The sequence below is a fragment of the Rhagoletis pomonella genome, unplaced genomic scaffold, assembly GCF_013731165.1.
Source record: "Rhagoletis pomonella isolate Grant_MI unplaced genomic scaffold, Rhpom_1.0 Rhpom_scaffold_00005, whole genome shotgun sequence".
Classification (NCBI taxonomy): domain Eukaryota; kingdom Metazoa; phylum Arthropoda; class Insecta; order Diptera; family Tephritidae; genus Rhagoletis; species Rhagoletis pomonella.
In genome coordinates, this window is record NW_023458559.1 from 76,157,141 (window position 1) to 76,176,935 (window position 19,795).

Genomic DNA, 19,795 nt, shown 5'->3' on the forward strand with positions numbered 1-19,795 from the left:
CTTAATTTGTGAACCCGTAAGTTTTTAAAGTAGAGTAGGTTACGAAATAGTCACTCATGCAGAATTTTTCATGGTTTTGAGCTTTCAGAGAATAACATACAAAAAAAGTGTTATTTTCAATGCTTAATACAGTTTTCTGTCTGTGCCTGAAAGCATTAACAATAATGTTGGCCCCTTCATAGTCACCCATGCAACACTTTTTTTTTAAGTTGGATATACATTTTGTATATGTGGATGAGCAGGGAATAAAAGCTCTCTCTGGCTAACATTAGTATACATAGAAAAGCGATGTGCAGAGAGATATTTTATTCCGCAGACAGGCAAGGCGTTTTTACGTTTTTTTAACGCTAAGGAAATCTACACATCGAGTTTCAAAAACAACATGGTGAAAATAGCATCTTCAAAGGCTTTTTTAAGGTTATTGAATAAAGCTATTAATTTCAAAGCTTTCTCAATTAAAAATTTGCACAATAACTTTGAAGCTTTTTTGTTGAATTTTAACTTTAAACACACACACAAAAGTACGAAGGCCTAAAAGCTTAAAGTCACACCTTTAAAGCGTTTTTCTGGCTATTGAAACCATTAACCAGCTAAAAGATTTTCACCTCTTGAAATAAACTAAAAGCTTTTTATAAGAAAATCTAAATTAAAGAGATACGAACACTGAAGCTTGAAAAGCATAAAATGACATCCTCAAAGCAATTTTTCAGACTGTTGTACTAAACAATCAGTTCTTAAGCTTTCCCATTTTGAAACTTCTTTGAACTCAATGAACCTACAAGCTTTTTTGGTGTACACTAACTTAAGTATACAAGTCACAAATGCAGAAAATGGAGTCTTCGAAAGCTTTTTTTCCAGAGTTCAACTTAACAGCACGCACGAAATTTCTATAAACTTAAAGATCATTTGATTGAAGATAACTTTAAAAAATAAAATCATAAAAGCACCGAAGCGTAAAACGAAATTTTTTAAAGTGTTTTCAGGCCATTGAATAAGAAACTGAATCAAAAAAGCTTTTCTAATGAAAGTTCTAAAGCACTTTTCAAAAGCCATTTTCCCATTTCTGAAGTCTAACGTTAAAAAACAAAAGCACAAAAGCTCCAAAATTTTTTTTATCTGCTGTGTTTAGGCAGTTATTAATAGTTGAGATATTTTGAAAGCTATGTAGTAACCACTGTAAAGACTAAAATATTGTTAAAAAAACGAAGATCGACTTTCCATCCAAACTTTCCATATTCCTGTGTGTGTAAATGAGAAGTTTTATTTGCAAGAAATCAAGTTCTATTTCTTAAACTAATTATTTTTTATAATTTTTATTATATTCGCTTTTCAATTTATTTTTATTGTAAAAAAGGAGCGTATATCTTAGGCTAAAACTAATTGCTTAGCTTTAAATTTACGGCTTTGACTTCATCCAGTTTTCATTTCATATTTTTAGGCTTAAAATTAAAATTCTCTATTAACTACCTTTCTTTTAGTAAATTTTTATTACACATTTTTCCTAATATATTCACTGTTACACATTTTGAATCCATCAATGTGTTACTAAAAAAACAATATTACTTCAATTTCAATCAATTACAATTACATTTATTTAATTGTTTATATGTATTTATATTTTATTTACAAGTTGCGTTGATTATCCGACACTAAAATTTCATACATACATACTTTTGACAAGTGCATGCTGAAATTTTCTATGCTCAACGCTAAGAGATTTGGGTACTATAAATCTCTTAAATGATCACCCTGCGCGTAGATGCCCACTAAATTTGATGTTGATAACTTTTATACAGTCCTGCAATGAAGAAAAGTTGGCACTAAAATAAGTAGGAATAAAAGGTGCAGTAAAAATTGTTTTTCCATTGGAATTATAAAATTTATTGTATTATAAGACTTCCACCAAAATAATTTGGAAAAATACCAAAATAATTTGGAAAAATATTAAGATTAACTTGAGCTGGACTAATTTGAAAATATCTCAAAACATCGAGTTTTTTCTAAATAAAACTAATTTTAAAAAATATCTTTAGTAAATAATCACCTAGGATGATAAAAAAGCTTAAGCTTAATAAAACCGCATAAAAATATTAAAACATTTTGTCAACGGAATTAAAATAATTCGATTTTTTAATATTTATTGCGAAATATTTTGGCTGAGTTTTTAAAATATAATAAATTTTACAATTCCGATGGAAAGACTGACTTTCTTGGTGAGGCATACTAATGTACACTTATTAAAGTAAATATCAAAAGTTTGCTAGAGCTTCGGGCCTGGGAAGGTTTCATTTGCACAAAACCACATACTTTTTAATAAACCACACAAGCTGGTGTCTTTTATTACGCACATAACGGAGCTTTCGCAAAAAGTTTGTATTTCTTTGTCGCTCATTTGCACAAATGTACTTTTTTAAATGCTGATTTTCAGCTACAATCAATCGTCGTATACTAGCTAAGCTTTTGGAATTCAAGCACCTTTACCAAAAAGGCTCATACTCTTTTAAATTCGTACTAAAATAAATGGCAATGGCTTTCGTGCGTTTATGCACGTTAAGCTCATTCTTGTAATATTTTGATAAAGTTTTCGAAATTTGAGAGCTTTCACGAATAAAACATTTATGCTATGACCTTACACAATTTTATTGTTCTTACTATTTATGAAAGCTCATTGCATCTAAAAGCTCTCATACTACTGCCCTTTATAATAGAATTACTAAGCTAAGTATGTGTATACTCTTGTCACTCGTCATACTTACTTCATTTAATGCCATGCAAAATCCTTTTTTTTTTAATTTAAAAATTATTTAAAAAGAAAAAACAACAGTTCTCCTGTAGTCTAATTGATCATTCACTGCTTAATGTTTTGCTCCTCTATCTTCATTCTCCTCCTCCTCAACGTCCACCTAAACGAACCATTCATCCTTCTGTGCAGCACTGACAGCTGCGGCGGCTGCTGCTGCGGCCGCTGTATTTTGATTACCCACAGATATGTTCGTTTGATGGAGGCCCGCTGTTGCGACAGCAGCGGCGGCGGCCGGATTTGTATGTGAAAGATCATGACCTAATTGACGGAATTTGCTAAGCACCAAATGGGACGGACTTTGGTGGCCATCTTCGATAAGTTGCGTAGAATGCGGTGGTACCCGTATGGTCCCGCAGGGTGATGCCAGTTTCCCGACGTCGGTGGCAGTTGTGTGTGTTCACGCGACAATGTGCCGCCATGATGATAGTGCAGATGCTTCGATGAGCCATTTGTTTCGGCGGTATGATGCACTGGAAAAAGAGTTGGGAGAGAGGACATTACTTTATTGCCGTATATATATGCATAGTTGGGTGGTCCTTAAAATATCAACGTGATGGGGCATGCCTTTATTTTTTTCAGTTTTTGTTATTTTATGGCCTGATAACAATTATATTCAACAAATTTTTATTGGGCTTGAGGCCGCTTTTAATGAAAAACTATTGTGGAAAAGCAACAATAATTTTGAAAAAATGGTACAAGTGATAGCTATTTCCGAAATCACGAAAATTTCGGATGAGGAAATGTGGTGATTTCGGAAATAGCTATCACTTCTACCATTTTTTCAAAATTATTGTTGCTTTTCCACAACAGTTTTTCATTAAAAGCGGCCCCAAGCTCAATAAAAATTGTTGAATATAATTTATTTCTTTTTAGGAATAAAATAAAGTGAAACTTCTTTTGAAGTGAAACTTCTTAGGCGGCGGTATCGCAAAAATGGAGAGTGAAATTTTTAAAACTGAAAACGTTACATGAGTGAGAAGGAAGATATAGGTAGTATAGGTAAGGGGAAAAAAGAATTAAAGCGACGCATGACGGGTACGAGTACCTACATATGTATATATGTATGTTTGAGTGCACGTATGTATGTATACATATATATGTATGTATGAACGAACTCATTGCGCATTTCAGCTCTGCCGTTACCAAGCAATAAAGGTATAAAGCGTGCTTCGCGTAACTACATCCATTCGTACATATGTACATATGTTTGTGTACACATATATGTAGTACAAACGAAAACAAATCTAATAAGCTGCTCGTTGATATAAATGCGAACTGTACTGATTGTCAAAAATTATGTGTTTGTCGTACATTTGTTCATGTTTGTCATTGTGCGTGTAACTTTGTAGAGTAGTTTTGTGCTCTCGCCATCTCCTTGTATTAACTCGTCCTTCGTTGGTATACTCTGATGAACATACATATGTGAGGATGATAGCAAGGCCAACTTATATAAGGTAGTGTTACAGGAGCAGTTGAAATTTTCGCCTGATGTTTCTTAAAGAAAGCCATAAACGTAGCGACCGTTGGTTCAACTTGGTGTTGTTTTGCTCTAGATTGCACCGTTTGTGGGCCTGTTGAATGAATTTATGTCTTGGTTGTATGAAAGATCAAAAAATTTGGATTTTCTGGCAAGTTGTACAACTTATCGCTACATTAATGGCCATGTTGTACAAACTCATTTAATTTGCGTTTATTTTGTACACTAAATAACCGAAAATGGATAACTCAGCCGAAATAGGTACGTACTTTCGTTGAATTTTATAAATGTAAGCCGAAACTATGAAATTGTTAAAATGAGATTTTACAATGAGACTGCTCGTAAAATTGCAATGTTTGTGACGTTTTGACGTTTTGCCAACTTGATTGCGGATTGATTTGAACCAACGTTTTTGGCTTGCATTATGTCAAAAGGATGTGCTTGTTGTAATTCGTTCTGTCATTTACTACCATTATGCGTAGGCCAATTCATGAAATCATTTCATGCGTTTGAGTAGAAACTGAATGAATGAACACCATTTCATGATTTCAATTAACGCAAAATAGAGTTTATGCACTTAGTTTTTACTCAGATCGATGAAATGATTTCGTGACTTGGACTACGCATACATGTGATACTTATGCTTTTAATTTATAAGGTAATTTTATGTTTTTATACTCTTGCTACCACATGAATATATGAATTCGTGATAAGAATACATAGTATATGAATTCGCCTTGGAAGATAGAAAGCGAGTAAGAATAAATGCCGAACAAAGGAATTTGTCTTCTTTCAACTTAAATAAATGCATTTTGCAAACATAAGTGCGTACGTTACTTAGTGCCTTGGTAATGGCGAATTCGTAAGGATCTATTGATTGCATTATAAACATTTTTATTTATTTGTTAAACATACAAATACTTCCATTACAACCCGGTCCTATGGATGCTAGAAGCGCGAATTCATATAAGGTGGTGTTACCGGAAAATGAATAAATAAGTTATATGTATAACAGAAAATTAATAAGATGAAATGAAATTATTGTTTGATTTCTAACCAAACTTATGTATGTAACTCAATCGCCTAATGGTTTGCCGAACCGTAAACATATGTTTACACATCCAATTTCGTGAGTAGGTACCTGGTACTCACACCTTTTTTAAGAAGTTTCACTTCTATCATGTGTACGGTGTTATATACGCATTTTTTATTTTTTTTTAGGGCGGGATTCACAATGCCTAGTTCAACGATTGTTAACTTAACCACCAACAAGAGTTTAACTTTGAATTTATATTCAGAGTCACAAAGTTAACTATGAAAATTCATATCGCCTGAAAACATACAAATTCTAAATATCAATACTATTCTATTCAAATTTGAAATTCGTTCCACAAAAAAAAATTAAATTTCACAGAGTTTAACTATGGGGGCATGCTGATTTAAACTTTTGTTAACTGAGCGTTGTGTATATCGAAATCAATAGTTAAACTATTGCCAGTGGTTAACTACGCACTGTGAATTTGGCCCTTAATCGCAAAAATTCGACAAAACTTCATCATAATAAGCTACAATACGCTGAGTTATAGCTGGTCAAAGTTAAAGTTTTGTCGAAATTTCGCGACTTTGAAAAATTTAAATTTTTTAAAACCCTGCTGGTATCTACTATTAAAAATTTATTAAAAATTTTGTAATTTTATTGGATGTCTTTACGTTTTATGTATTAGAACAAAAAAAAAGGCGAGCCCTATACAAAATTTAGCTGCCGATATTTTTAGGACCTCCCTTACGGGTATACACAAGTAGTATGAGCATATATGTATGTATGAGATGACTCACTTTGTATTGCTGTATTTTGGTTGAGGTTCGCTTCATCATGTCGTCGGCAAACGCATATCGAAATACCTACGATTACGGCGCTCAAAACCAGTACGATACCGACTACGATCAACACAAACCAAGTCATATCTACCCCGAAAACTGTGGCAGCTGTTTCGCCTAAAAGTAAATAAAGTATTATACATAAATGTAAGAAAATAATGAAATGGACATTGCTACATTGAAAGCTTTCTGCTTGGCAATCAACGAAGCTACTGACATTTTAAGCTCGGAACACTTTGACGACTGCAACTTCACGACGTAACGACAGCGACATCATTTTGTCGACAAATGTCGCCTTGAAGCCAGCTTCTTAAACATAAAGTGTTCCGAGCTTTATGCTAACAAAGCTGAGAAAATATATATATTTTTTTTTAAATATTCGCCCACCAACTCAATCCCCCTATTAATGAAATTTTTTTCGCACTTTTTGAAGTACTTAAACTGCTCTCCTTACTTAGGGAATGCATAATAAAAGCAGCTTACTAAATTACTAATTCAATTACAGTAATATTTTTTATACTCTATTGTCTCCTTCTTCACACTTATACATTTTCTCTTATTATTTTATACTTACTTTGGCACACCGATTCATCAGAATTGTCACCGCAATGATTAATGCCATCGCAGAGTAAATCCGGACTTATGCAAAATTCACGCGCTGCACAGGTGAAATCATTGCAGGTGTGCTCTGTAAATTTGCATAAGAAAAATAGTGGTTAGACGTAGCGTTAGAAAAAATGAAAAAAAAACGGTTAATAAATGAGTTAAGGAATTTGCATCAAGTTATGTTTGAAAAGACAAAAGTAATGGCTATAAAACGAAAGATTGCTACCGTATCTGCAGCTTCAGAGTAAATTAGCAAGTGTTATGAGTTCATTTGAATTTGATTTTTAAACGTATACATACTTGGATCCTTGACCGATGTTATAACCAGCTTGAAACCATTCGCATCTGTACCCCAATTATCGGTTACATATTTCAGTGTGACAAAGTTTGTGCGTGTCAATATAGAGCTAACTGTTTGTTTAGTATTGCGGCAGGAAATATCAACCTGAAAGTGAAAAAATAGAGAAGAGATGCGTTAAAAGTTCGTAATTCAAAAGTTAATTGAGAGTGAAGGAAATATTTTATTATTCAGAAGTGGAATAAATGTATGCATATACTTTTAATAATTTTTTTTCCTGCAAATTGCTGAAGTCTTCATGATTTCGATCTGCAAATTTTGATTACAAAATTCTGTAAATGAAAATACCAAAAAAGCCGCTCAACTCTGAAAAACCTGCAAACGGAGCAAAGACTACAATTTACGGATATGCAGCCGAAATTTCCGCACCATCTATAGGAAATATGACCCTGTCAAGCTGTTGTATGCTATATAACTGATATCTCCGCATTACAAGAATCAAGCACGAGGCGGCAAAAAATTTGCAACGTGCGACATCTACTAAAGCTTCTAAAAGACGGAACACTAATTTAGTGTACGGTTTTTGGTGGGCGGAGACTTCGATACCTTGGGCCTCATGCATTAAAACTGAGCTCAAGCTTAGATTAAATTTTTGCACTGATGAAGAGAGCTCATGCTTAAGAATTTATACTAGAACTAGAGTCGGAGCTTAAGCTCACTTTTTATCCATGAGGCACCTTGTGCCATATTCACCTCCATCAAAGACTGAATAGGCATACTCAGCACAAGGGCTAAATTCAATAATATTAGCCATATTTATGAGATCAGAGAGTGACTTTAATGCCGCGATGGGCACAGAAAGTATTTATGGTCCAAAACCCAGTCTTCATGACATTTCGGACAACGGAGAGAGGACTACCGACTACGCAACGGCACGGAAAATGGTACTTAGTAGTACCAAATACCAGCATCAAAATACCCATGATGCCACTTGGTGGCCTCTGATTAAAAAACCAAGAAACAAGTTGATGACGGTGTGAAAGATGGAAGATACGCTCCGGATCAATACCTTGTTGCAGCTAAGGTCCGAATGCGTGTGCAATGAAGTACAATAGCCGAGAAATTTCGCGCTTGACTCTCAATCGTGATTGAACAAGCAATTATTTACGCTCGAATTCGATTCCATCTCCCAAACACTCGGTGTCAGTGCCAAATAGGTGGTTGACAACTAACACCCATGTCGAAACAATTGGTATGACGATAAGTGTTGTGCTGCAGTGGAGTAGCATACAAAGCCGCCCTGCAGCCAATGGCAACGAAAATGCACTAGCCCCGCATTCCGTATTTGATCCGTCCGTAAAGACAGTTGAGCCCTCAAAGAACTGCACACTTCCTTAAGTGCAGTCATTGCGGCTTGGGAATTTCGTGCGGTAATACTTGATAGCAGAATAGAATTTCCAGCGAACGATTGCGACGATGTCTCCATCAATACTTTTTCCCCGATGTATCAGACTTAGGTTTGACGAAAGCCTGCGATTTATAACAACCTGACCTAGCCTATAATATCCCTGGTTTTCTTTCACGGAACATATGACTTTTAGTGCAGCCTGGCTTGTTCTGATAAGAAGAATATGCTGGCTCCTTGTATGTACATATCTGCTGATTTACGTTTGCTCAAAAACTGGTGTCGTAAGCCTTCGCTTAGAAGTTTCTTCGGTATTTCTTTATGGGGATGGAGATCTTTGCCGTGGGATAATAGACTGCTGCCCGTATACCATCGATGGTTTTTCAACCATTTGTGAACCACTTTTGGGCGTGGGCCCGATGAGATGTGTGTCTAGGCTAAGACCGCTTTGCTGTCGTTGCAGTTCCGATGAAAAAAATCATGGGTGCACTACAGAAGCAAGTACGTCTACGCATAGAAATGCAGAAACCAGTTCAGTAGTTTTTGGATTCGATCGGAATAAATAAAAAGTTCCTTCTGCCATCAGATATATTCGATACCATAATACCAGAGAATGTAAATAGTATTCATCGAAGAATATCTGGATTATTATTTATTAAAACAAATTCCAGTCCGTTTGACCTTAATTGAACTCACATATGTATACGATTACTCATTCGAATAAATATGTACGCAAGTATGTGGGGCGTATAGCTGTTTTTTTTTCTGATCTAGCGCAACAGATTAAACCTCTCGCTACGTCCTTTTGTATTTTACAGCTTTGGCATACATAGGAAATTAAGCAACCCGTATCCCTAGCATGCGCATGACAGCCTAAAACGATGCTTTAAATATACAAATTGATTTTCAACGCTTAGCTTAACATTGCCTTTCAGCTTTCACTTTTTTCCAGCTATGCTTTTGCTGGCGAGTTTACATTTAAATCATGTCAATGGGGTGTTTCTCATTGATATGCGCTCTTATTTTGCTACACTATTCTACCCCTAGCCCACATGCACCCATAACTACACAGAATCTTGCACTCTCGCACCTACAATGCCTACTTCGTAACAATAGCAAAAGAAATTGAATCGAATGAGGAAGAGTATGGCTAAAAAAAACCTTGAACTAAAAAAACGTAAAGAGCATAAAACTTGGCCAAAACGCCAAATGGAAGTAATAATGAAAAATCATAAAGCTGGCAAAAACGAAAGAAACAACAAAAAAGATAAAATAAAGAAGCACAAAAAATAAACTTAAAAATCAAGCAAAATGAAGAGCTGCAGAAAAAAACTGCGAATGTATTAAATGAAATTGCGAGCGCATAGACAAGCAGATGAAAGGGGCCAAATTGGGATCAGAAAATCTCGAGCCTGCTACTGTCATAAAAGCTATAAAGGGATCAGCAGTATATACATAAACATACTTTTACATTGTATATACATATATATCTACGCATACTCATACATGCAAAGCCCGCCTAGCTGCGAGAGGCGACAAATGACAAAATGAAGAAGAAAGTACCATTTTTTATGGCACAAACTGTGCTGCAGTCACTGAACTGGTTGCTTTAAATGAGTGCCAGTAAGAAGTATGTGTACAAATGAACAGCCGCACATATACCCTGCAGCAATAACAGTAGTGGCCAAAGACCTCTACCAAGTTGAGAACATCTGCAACAGCACGGCGCAGCAAATAAAGAACTGGCTCGCTGCAACGAATCTCCAACTCGCAGGGCAAAAAACCGAAGCGGTGGTGATCACAAGCCGGAAAAAGATGGAGAGCGTTACGCTCAACATCGATGGACATAGCATCAAAACACAGCAGTCGCTGAAATACCTGGGTGTCATGATAGACTCGAGATTAAGCTACAAGGTGCACATTGATAAAGCTTGTGAAAAAGCGGCAAGAGTGACCACGGCTCTAACAAGACTAATGGCTAACATCGGCGGACCGAGCCAAAACAGACGAGCGCTTCTAGCAAAAGTGAGCCAGTCCACACTAATGTATGCAGCACCCATCTGGGGACCCGCGTTGCAGCGCAAGACTTACGCGAAGGCGGCAAAGTCGGTGTACCGACTAAATAGCATCAGGGTGACTAGCGCCTTCCGTACTGTGTCACACGAGGCGGTCGGAGTCTTAGCGGGCATCATGCCCCCAGAAATAATGGCCATGGAGCTAAAAAGAGTCTTCGATAAGTCCCGAAACTTAGGCAGGTGCCTGACAATCGAAGAGCGAAAACAAGAGAGGGATGCAAGTCTAAATGAATGGCAAAGACACTGGGATGTGACGACAAAAGGGAGGTGGACGCACAGGCTGATCAATAACATAAAAGCGTGGGTGGAGAGGAAACACGGAGAGACCGACTTCTACGTGACACAGTTGCTGACGGGGCACGGCTGCTTTCGAGAATACCTGTTCAAATATGGGCATGATGACGGGACAGAGTGCTCATTCTGCGGTAGCGGCGACGAAAACGTACTACACGTATTTTTCCACTGCCGAAAATACGAGGCAGATCGCACAGACATAGAGCAGCTGATAAAGGAGAGCATGACGCCTGACAATATCGTGGGGCACATGATAAACTCAAAAGCGGTGTGGAGCAGAATTAAGGCGTGGTCCGCAATAGTCCTCCAGGAGCTAAGAGCGAAAGAACGACAGCGCAGTAGCGAAAAGAGAAGACTGAACGAGAGATAAGCCAGAAAGGCGTGTGTGAAGAGCCAATTGGCAAAGTTACGCCTTGCGACGTAATACCTAACGGCGGTCCCGCAAGGCGAAACACAAGGCTTCAGACGTCGGAGTTAAGGGTTTAGTACGTAGGCGCGCTGTCTCGCAAGTCCTGAATTATGTGATAACATAGTCTGGGCGTGGTCCCGAATGAGGTGCACCCTTAGCGGACAGGATGACGAATCGTGCATAACATCTTTGGAAGATTCCCCCTCCGTTGGAAAAAAAAAAAAAAAACATATACCCTGCAGGTAATTGAATTAATTTTAAAGTAATTTATGATTTACTTTATTTTCAATAACAACTAATTGAAATTCTCACTTTTTCCCCCAAATTGTCCAACTCTCAACTACTTTAAAATGCATTTGATTTAAATCTCTTTACAGTCGGTATGTTTCGTTTGAATACACTTTCGTTCTGCACTTCACAGATGCTTTTTCATACTTCCAACATACAAACTGTTCCTTCGAGTAAAAAGAGTATCAAAATTCGAAACATTTACTAACCACATTTGTTTTAAAGTAGTTTTCAATTAGTTGATTTAAAACAAGTAAGATAGTCTAAGTTCGGGCGAAGCCGAACATTAAATACCCGGCGCAAGTATGTAGCTACCGCTACATGGTAAGCCGGGGTGTATTAATTTTGAGTAAATTATCGTCCTTAAATTTCGAAATATTGAAGTTTCAAGCATTTCTGAAATTTACCGTTATATGAAAAGCGGCCGTAATTTTAGTCCGATTTCAATATTTTTCAACGTTTTGCTTTCATGTGGCAAGCACAATAACCATACCGAGTTTGGTACAAATCGTTATAACGGTTACCGAGATACATATATGTGAGCATAAGTGGGCGGTGCCACGCCCATTTTCCAAAATTTTATCATAAACGTATTTCTTGGTAAAGAATTGTTGCAAACATCAATTTTGAATAAATTAGCTTTAATATTTACTGATTTATCGAAGATTTTGTATTTTTCTAAATTACCGTCATATGGGATGTGGGCGTGGTTATTGTATGCTGTACCAAGGCCACAACTGTGCCAAGTTTGGGAGATATATACCAAGATATATACACATGTAACCAGTAACCATAAGTGGGCGTGGCTACGCCCATTTTCCAAAAATTTATAATATTATTATTTTTCGTCTAAAATTTATTGTAAATATCAATTTTGAGTGAATAATCTTCAGTAGTTACTAAAATATCGCAGTTTTTGTATATCTGAAAATTACCGTTATATGGGAAGTAGGCGTGGTTACAGTACGATTTTCAACACCAACCTACCTTGGATAAATGGAAACCTGCATACCAAATTTCGTTGAGATATCTCAATTTTTGCTCGAGTTATCATGTACACGGATGGACGGACAGACGGACAGACAAACATGGCTTAATCGACTTCTCTATTCATTCTGAGCATTTGTCTATATCTATTTCGATTCGTTTTGGCTGTTACGAGAACAAAGTTAATATACCCTTGTGTACAAGTGCGCTCGGGTATAAAAATATTACTTGCTTCCGTTGTAGTAAGTAGATATACATACATATAAACCTTTGTGCACTCACGGCGATAAACAGCAGTGACACAAAAAATTGTGAGACAGGATATTTTTAATACACATACCATATATGTATGTATGGACATATGTACATGTACATATGTACAAACAAATATGCCTATACACCCTTATATTCTGTGTGTGTGCTCGCGCGCTCATCTCAGCCTTTGTGCCTGTTGAGCTTAGCTTAGTATGGACATTTGCGGCTGCTCTATGACGGGTATATAAACAGCTTAAAATTCTAATTATAAAATAGACACACACTATAACATTATTTATGTATATGTATGCATATGTATGTATGTGTAAGATACTCATGCATATTAATAATATATATTTACATACATATATGTATATGCATGTATAAAATCATAACCAAAGACTGCTGCAAGCGGAAGGACAAATCTTGAGCAAAAAAAAAAAAAATCGTATATATGTATGTATGTAAGTACATGGCTACGAGCTAGGCCAAAAAGGCGAAGGACCACAATGCAGCAGGCGGCAAACAAAATATATCACCGGATGACAGAGAATTCACAGAAATTTTTGAATAATAAATAAGCCACGAAATGCAAATGCTAAAGAACAGCTAGAACAGGACTTTAAAATTGAATAATAATATGATACTAGTAAGCCCCCATGGCGTCAAAACGCTAGAATTGAATTTAGTTTTTAAGCAGGTGACATTTAAAAACCAAAAAGAATATTCCATATGATTTATTTAAATCCACCCAGCCGTTTATGAGTGAGTGAAGAGAGGTTGTTGTTGTAGCGGCTACACAGCCCTGTCTAGATCGTACCGCAGTCGTTGTCGTCAAGCTCAATCAACGGGAAACCCAGAAAGTGTCTGAGTGTTTATGGCATTAAGTGCTGTGCACTTTGCGGAATCCATGCCGATGCCTCGCTGAGGTCAGTGCTCGAATAGCAAGGCCTCAAGTGTCTTCTCTGCGGGGAAAGGAGGGTTATTGGCCGAGAAGACTCTCCTTTGTTGGCCGGTTTTCTCGGCTTGAGAAGTGGGACCACTCTTCCAATTTTTCAGATGTCCGGAGTGATGAGAGTGGCCATGGACATGTTGAGGACCTTGGTAAGGTAACCTACTACCACAGGTCCGACTTTTTCGAGACATAGAGATATTGGAGAAAATTGCCGGGCTGATGAGCTAGCCAGGAAAGGTACCAATCTTTCGCAGCGTGGAAACAGTCTTAAATTGGGATACCAATGGCAAGGCGCAAATTTAGGTTTAGAAATATAACATTATTCAAGAGGCCAATAGGCCATGGTTAGATAAGGGCACTCATATAACAACCAGGCTATTATGACTGCAAATTGGTAAGAAAAAAACAGAAGAACTGCTCAGCCTCTCAAGAGAGTACTTTTCGATGGTCATGGAAGCTACAGTCGGGCACTTCTTTTAGGTAAACACTTCTTCAGATCCTGTGTAGGATAGCTTCAAAATGGTTCCACGGAAAACAGTCACAGAGTCTCCATTGTTAGACAGTGGTAACACAATGGACCTGCCAGGTCTAAGCGAGTTGGTTATTTGACATTAACATAACCAAACAGAACCTTATAAGATTATAGAATCCCAATTATCCTAAACAGCCATTTCAGATATCAAGGGATCTTAAAAGGATACACTACAAAATATGACCTTACTCAGGGGTATCCATTTTCTTTTGGCGCCTTACCAAAGTTAATAGTTTCCAAAGGAAATCTACCAGCTAAACCATATTACTTACCCGCCCACTAAAACAAACATTGCGGCTAATTTTTCAAATCCACCACCACCTCAAGACACACCCCGTAAATCTTGCAAGCGACAACAAATTGTCAGCTTCGTTGGCGCCTTTGAAGTTAAACGAACGTTGCAAATCGCCAGGAGGTTATATCAGTGTGCATACATTTATGCATATCTGTATGAGAGGGTGTGTGTGTGTGTGTGTGTTTGTCTGCCCTACATTTACAACTACAATCATATACATAGATGCACCTAAACGTGGTTACAACCATTCGTCATTGGCATGGCTGGCTAGCACTGCAATAACTGCCATGGCTCAGCGCTGTGCTGTTTTTCACATTTCTGCTGCAACAGCAACAAAATGTTGCAAGCAAGCCAGAAAGCGGGAGAACACTCTGATAGTAAGAAGTGCATACATAAATAAATGCCTTGTAAGAAGAATGAGTTAAAAACAACGGTGAAAATGGCAACAACAAAAACAACAACAGCGACAAATGTATAATGTGAACAAGGAAGTGGTTGGGTGTGGTAATGTGGCAACTGTTGCAATTTGTTGCAACAAATATGCGATCTAGTGTGGATTTTGCACTATACACACACACACACACACACACGCGCGGGGACACACATCGCACAGCACAGCCTGCAGGCTAAATTTATGATGCAGCGCCAACTTGGCTTCTATTGTCAGTACATACGTATGTATGTATGCACATTAGGGTGGTAAAAAAAAATGCATGTGAAAAAAGCAAGATCCGAATTTTAATGCTCGCGAAAAAATACAACCCTGCTTGTTTATCTTGAAATCAAAAAATATCTAGGTAGAGGTCCACAGAGAAAGCGTATCAAAATGGTGCTGTCAGCACTAATTGGGTACTGGGAATGTACTCAGGCGACGCTTCTACCAACCCACCAACCAACAAACCAACAAACCAGAGGTTCTGAAGCGCTCAAGTTTCCATGCTTTTCGTAGAAATGGTATAGAATTCTTGAAAACCAATATTTTTCGACCGCAAACCTCTGCTTCTCTTCAGGAGAAATGTATATTTCACAATTTTTTTCTATACACACGATTTTTTACGGGCCGCCCCATTGCTTTGTTTGGGGGTTTTGAGGGACCTATGTATAAAAGAAAGTAAATATTAAAAAATTTTAAGTAAACAATTGAGTACTGGAATTCTTCTGAAGATAAGCGGAGTTTGCCGATCAAAAAGTATTGATTTTCAAGCATTCTTTACTATTTTTACGAAAAATGGTTTTTTCCCATATAAAATGCATACATGGCAAATTTTGACCGAGCTCTAAATTCTTTTTGATTTCACAATACAAACAGGGGTATATTTTTCGGTATAGAACAATCCTAGTTTTTTTTGGACCACCCTAGTGTACACACATATTCAAAAAATGGAAACCAGTGTGTGTGTGTGTGTGAACATTTTGTAGATCATGATGAAGCCGATAATATTTTTTCTCAATTTTTGTGTTTGTTGTTGCTGCAGCTGCTGCTTGCTACTAACGCTGCATAGCTGATAGCTAAAAAAAATCAAAATCAAAGTGCTATGATGACTCTGTCTCAGGCGGATGCCACACGCCATGACAGCGTTCCCTGATGTTAGCTACTATTATGCGTGCTTTTGCTGTTATTGTTGTTTACTGCTGCTACTTCACCTTTTCCGCATGGCGTGTGGCTACTCCTGCTTGCACAATTTCGCTATTGGATTGTTACGCTTTCTGCTGCTGCTGCTGCTGCCGGCGTTGCTGCTGTTGCCTCCTGTGTTGCTCTTATAATGGCCCTGCTGTTGCATGCACGAGAACATAGATGCTAATGCTGATACGATGATATCGCGTGCGCGCGCTCTCGTCCGCTTGCTGCCTGCTTATCCACCTGCCTAGTTCTTGGCTGATTGCTTGACTGGCTGCTGTGAGGAGGGGATTAGTAAAATGTATGTTGCGCATCGTTGCAATCTCTCAACATTGCTTTTTGCATTTATTTTTTTTATTTTTTTTTTAAGAAAATTTCTATATCCTGGAAATACCGCAATAATGCTGTTTTGTTTTTACCCACTTTCAGAGGCTGACAGGAGCAGCACTGATTCGCTGCTTCGCGGAATTCGTTTTGACTCAGCAAGTGAATGTGCATTCCTATGTATTGCTCTGTGTATCAGTGATATATTTTCAGATATTCAGTCGCATGTACATTGCCCATTAAAAAAAAAGAATAACGGTACTCTTCTCCCACCCGATTTATAAAATTTATTATATTTTAAGACTTCTGCCAAAATAGTTTGGAACAATTTTTTAAAAATTTTTATTGAGCTTGAGGCCCTTTTATTTGAAAAACTTATTGTGGAAAAAACCACAATAGTTTATAACAGTTTTTTCCACAAAAGTTTTTTCAAATAAAACAGCCTCAATCTCAATAAAAATTTTTAGTATGATTGATTAGGCCAAAAAATAACAAAAAACGAAAAGTATTTAAATTTACGTGAGCTGGACCGATTCTGAGCCGTTGTTGTCTTTTACTTGACAATTGGGGAAAATCGGCAAAAGTAAAGTAGCGGTACCACTGACAGTGCCACCTCTCTTCTCTACGTCGTGTAATTCCCGTGGAAAAACTGCCACTTTTTTTTTGGTGAGACACCCTAATCTTGTACATTTGCTGGCTTTATATATTTCTGCGGTATATTCCAGGCGGAAGTGGCTGCTATCAAGGAGGTGGTGGGTTCATTACTCAGGAGTGAGCGTATATTCTGCTATCCAAGCGGCTATTAGGGCCTTGAGTTCGTTGGAGGTGTGCTCTAACTTGGTTAAGGAATGTCTGCTCTCTCTTTCGGTCGCGTCGGCGTACTTCTGTATTAGGCTTATTTGGGTTCCGTGTCACAGCGACATTGAGGGGAACTGTGTGGCTGTCCAATTGGCCAGGGAAGGTACTCGTGAAACGCTATCGCCGGATAAAGAGCGGTTGGGCGTGCCATTGATCGCTTGTGGTACACTCTTGGATAGATGGGCCTCATGTCAGATCTGCGAGCGCTGGGCGAAAGCCACGACATGCGCGATCGCAAGGTCCTTCTGGCCTAGGGTGGACCGGGGGCGGTCGAGGGCATTCCCCACACTCACAAAGCCACAGCTCTCACTTCTGGTGGGGGTTTTAACGGCTCACTCTCCAATCGGTATACACGCAGTAAGGCTGAACATACTACCGGACTCCGTAATCGGAGTTGCCTGGAAGGTGACGAGGTGAAATCACCTCAACACTACCTTCCTAAGTGCCCAGCGTTTGCGAGGCTAAGGTTGAAGTACTTTAGCGCTCACATCCTAAATAGCCCCGATGAGCTCTGGGACATTGAGATTAGCCGAATTCGTAAATACATAATCGGCTCGGGGAGTTTGATCGATAGAATTTAGGGTGAGAAAACTAAGTGCACATTGATTGCAACAAAAATTGTGGGGCCTTCAGCAGTAGTTACAGTAAACGGGATATTTGTAAAATATGACAAAAAATGCATCTTTTATTTAGCTTAAATAGAATTAACAACAACGAGACACTGAATCAGTCGGTGGATCATGGTTAGATAACCCCTGTCTCCACACACATAGGTTCCCAAGAATTCTATTAGCCTTACTTTCTTCATTCTCAAAACAATAGAGATACTGTTAGCCCTCCACATTAGGCACAAACTGAGATTATCTACTCCCCTACATCATACTCAATCAACTTAGGTCAAAGGGAAATCAAGTAATTTGGCTTTACGGTGTCTGGTTAGAAAGATCGAAATCGCCTTTGAGGCTGGCCGCAGGGAGAGGTACGATCCCCCATGCTGGTCACTTATAGTAGACGACCTCCTACGCAGATAATCTGGTTATTATGGTAAGAGAAAAGCTCGGCAGTTCGAACTTTACAAGTACCGCTCATCGTGCGAGACTTAATTGGAACCACCTTCGTAAAAAAAACTGTGGTTAAAGCCACAAGGGCAACAGGGATCTGCAGAAGACTCTTTGTCACTGGATCAACAAGAACTTGCTCTACTGTGGCTCTAGAGTTTTATGCAGGTATTTTTTTTTTTAAGATACCAGGGTTGGAAATATGCGGAATTTCTGTTGCTATAACTAAAGACGTCTGTGTGTTCCAAGTAAAAATACCCGATCGCGCAGATTGGGCAAATGGGGACTCTATTGATCCCAGATATGTACATTGCTACACGAACGGCTCAAGGATCGCAGACAGAGCATGTGGTGCAGATGTCTATGGGCTCGACATCAAACTTGTAATTCCCATGGGCAGATGGCTCACAGTGTTTCAGTCTGAAGTCTTAGCAATCCTAACCTGCGCCAAACTAAACCTTGAAAATAGTGTGAAGGGCGTCCCTCTAGTTATCCTTTCAGATAACAAAGCTGCCAACCACGCCCTCTCAAGAAGGTACATGAAATCCAAGCTTGTTTAAGACTGCTTTAGCATGCTTCAAATTCTCGCAGAAAAAAATTAAATAACTCCTTGTTGGGTGCCAGGCCACTATGGGATCGTAGGGAACAAGATCGCTGACGAGTTGGTGCGAGGAGGATCTCTAACTGCACTTTTAGGACTAGAACCATTCTGTGGTCTCAGTGGAAGAGAAAAACTAAAGCAGTTTGACTATATTTGGCATCTAGCTTTGTTTTTTGTCGCACGGTGTTACTTAATTTTTTATTCTTGTTTCTTAATAATTTAGTTTTTTTTTTTTTAATTCGCTAAAAAGTACAGAATCGCAACATCAAATCCCCCTATTATTAATTTTCTACAAAATCCTTTTTTTATTTTAGTCCTCCATATTGAATCAGATTAAATTTTTTTATTTTTTATTTCGATATCAAATTCTGATTAAGTGGCATCAAAAGCACCCATATATAAATTTTTAAGTAAGTCCATTTTTTTAATTTTAATCCATCGCCATTTTCGATCCGCAATTTTACTTTTTAATTCTGATACCAAATTCGGGGTTAGCGACATAAAAAACTGCCATTTACATATAAACTCTCATTTACTACGTTTATACGCACAGAATCATCGACTTAATTGAAAGCGCATTGACACCGTACACATTTCGCTCTAGTGTTTATACTTACGGCCTTATATCGGCATCAAAGTAACCGTCTTCAAAAGCAAACAAAATTAGCTGTTTTCATTTGACATTTTATAAGTTAACATAATGGAAGGTGATAAAAATCTAGTTTTATTCGGCATTATAAAATCGTGGCAAAGAAAAAGAACGATTATTATTAATCAGC

General features: G+C 37.9%; 1 protein-coding gene across 3 annotated transcripts in view; it reads right to left on the minus strand.

Moving 5' to 3' along the window:
• Positions 1-672: 672 nt before the first annotated feature.
• The window catches only part of LOC118739609, a 176,787-nt gene continuing 157,664 nt past the window's right edge, over positions 673-19,795 (minus strand). For all 3 annotated transcript variants that reach the window (XM_036471038.1, XM_036471036.1, XM_036471037.1), the window contains 5 exons: positions 7,065-7,209; positions 6,733-6,846; positions 6,117-6,275; positions 2,757-3,273; positions 673-1,798 (listed from right to left, as the gene is read on the minus strand). In XM_036471038.1, the coding sequence (XP_036326931.1) occupies positions 3,062-3,273; positions 6,117-6,275; positions 6,733-6,846; positions 7,065-7,209 (630 nt within the window). In that variant the 3' untranslated portion in view covers positions 673-1,798; positions 2,757-3,061. The remainder of the gene's footprint in view (positions 1,799-2,756; positions 3,274-6,116; positions 6,276-6,732; positions 6,847-7,064; positions 7,210-19,795) is intronic.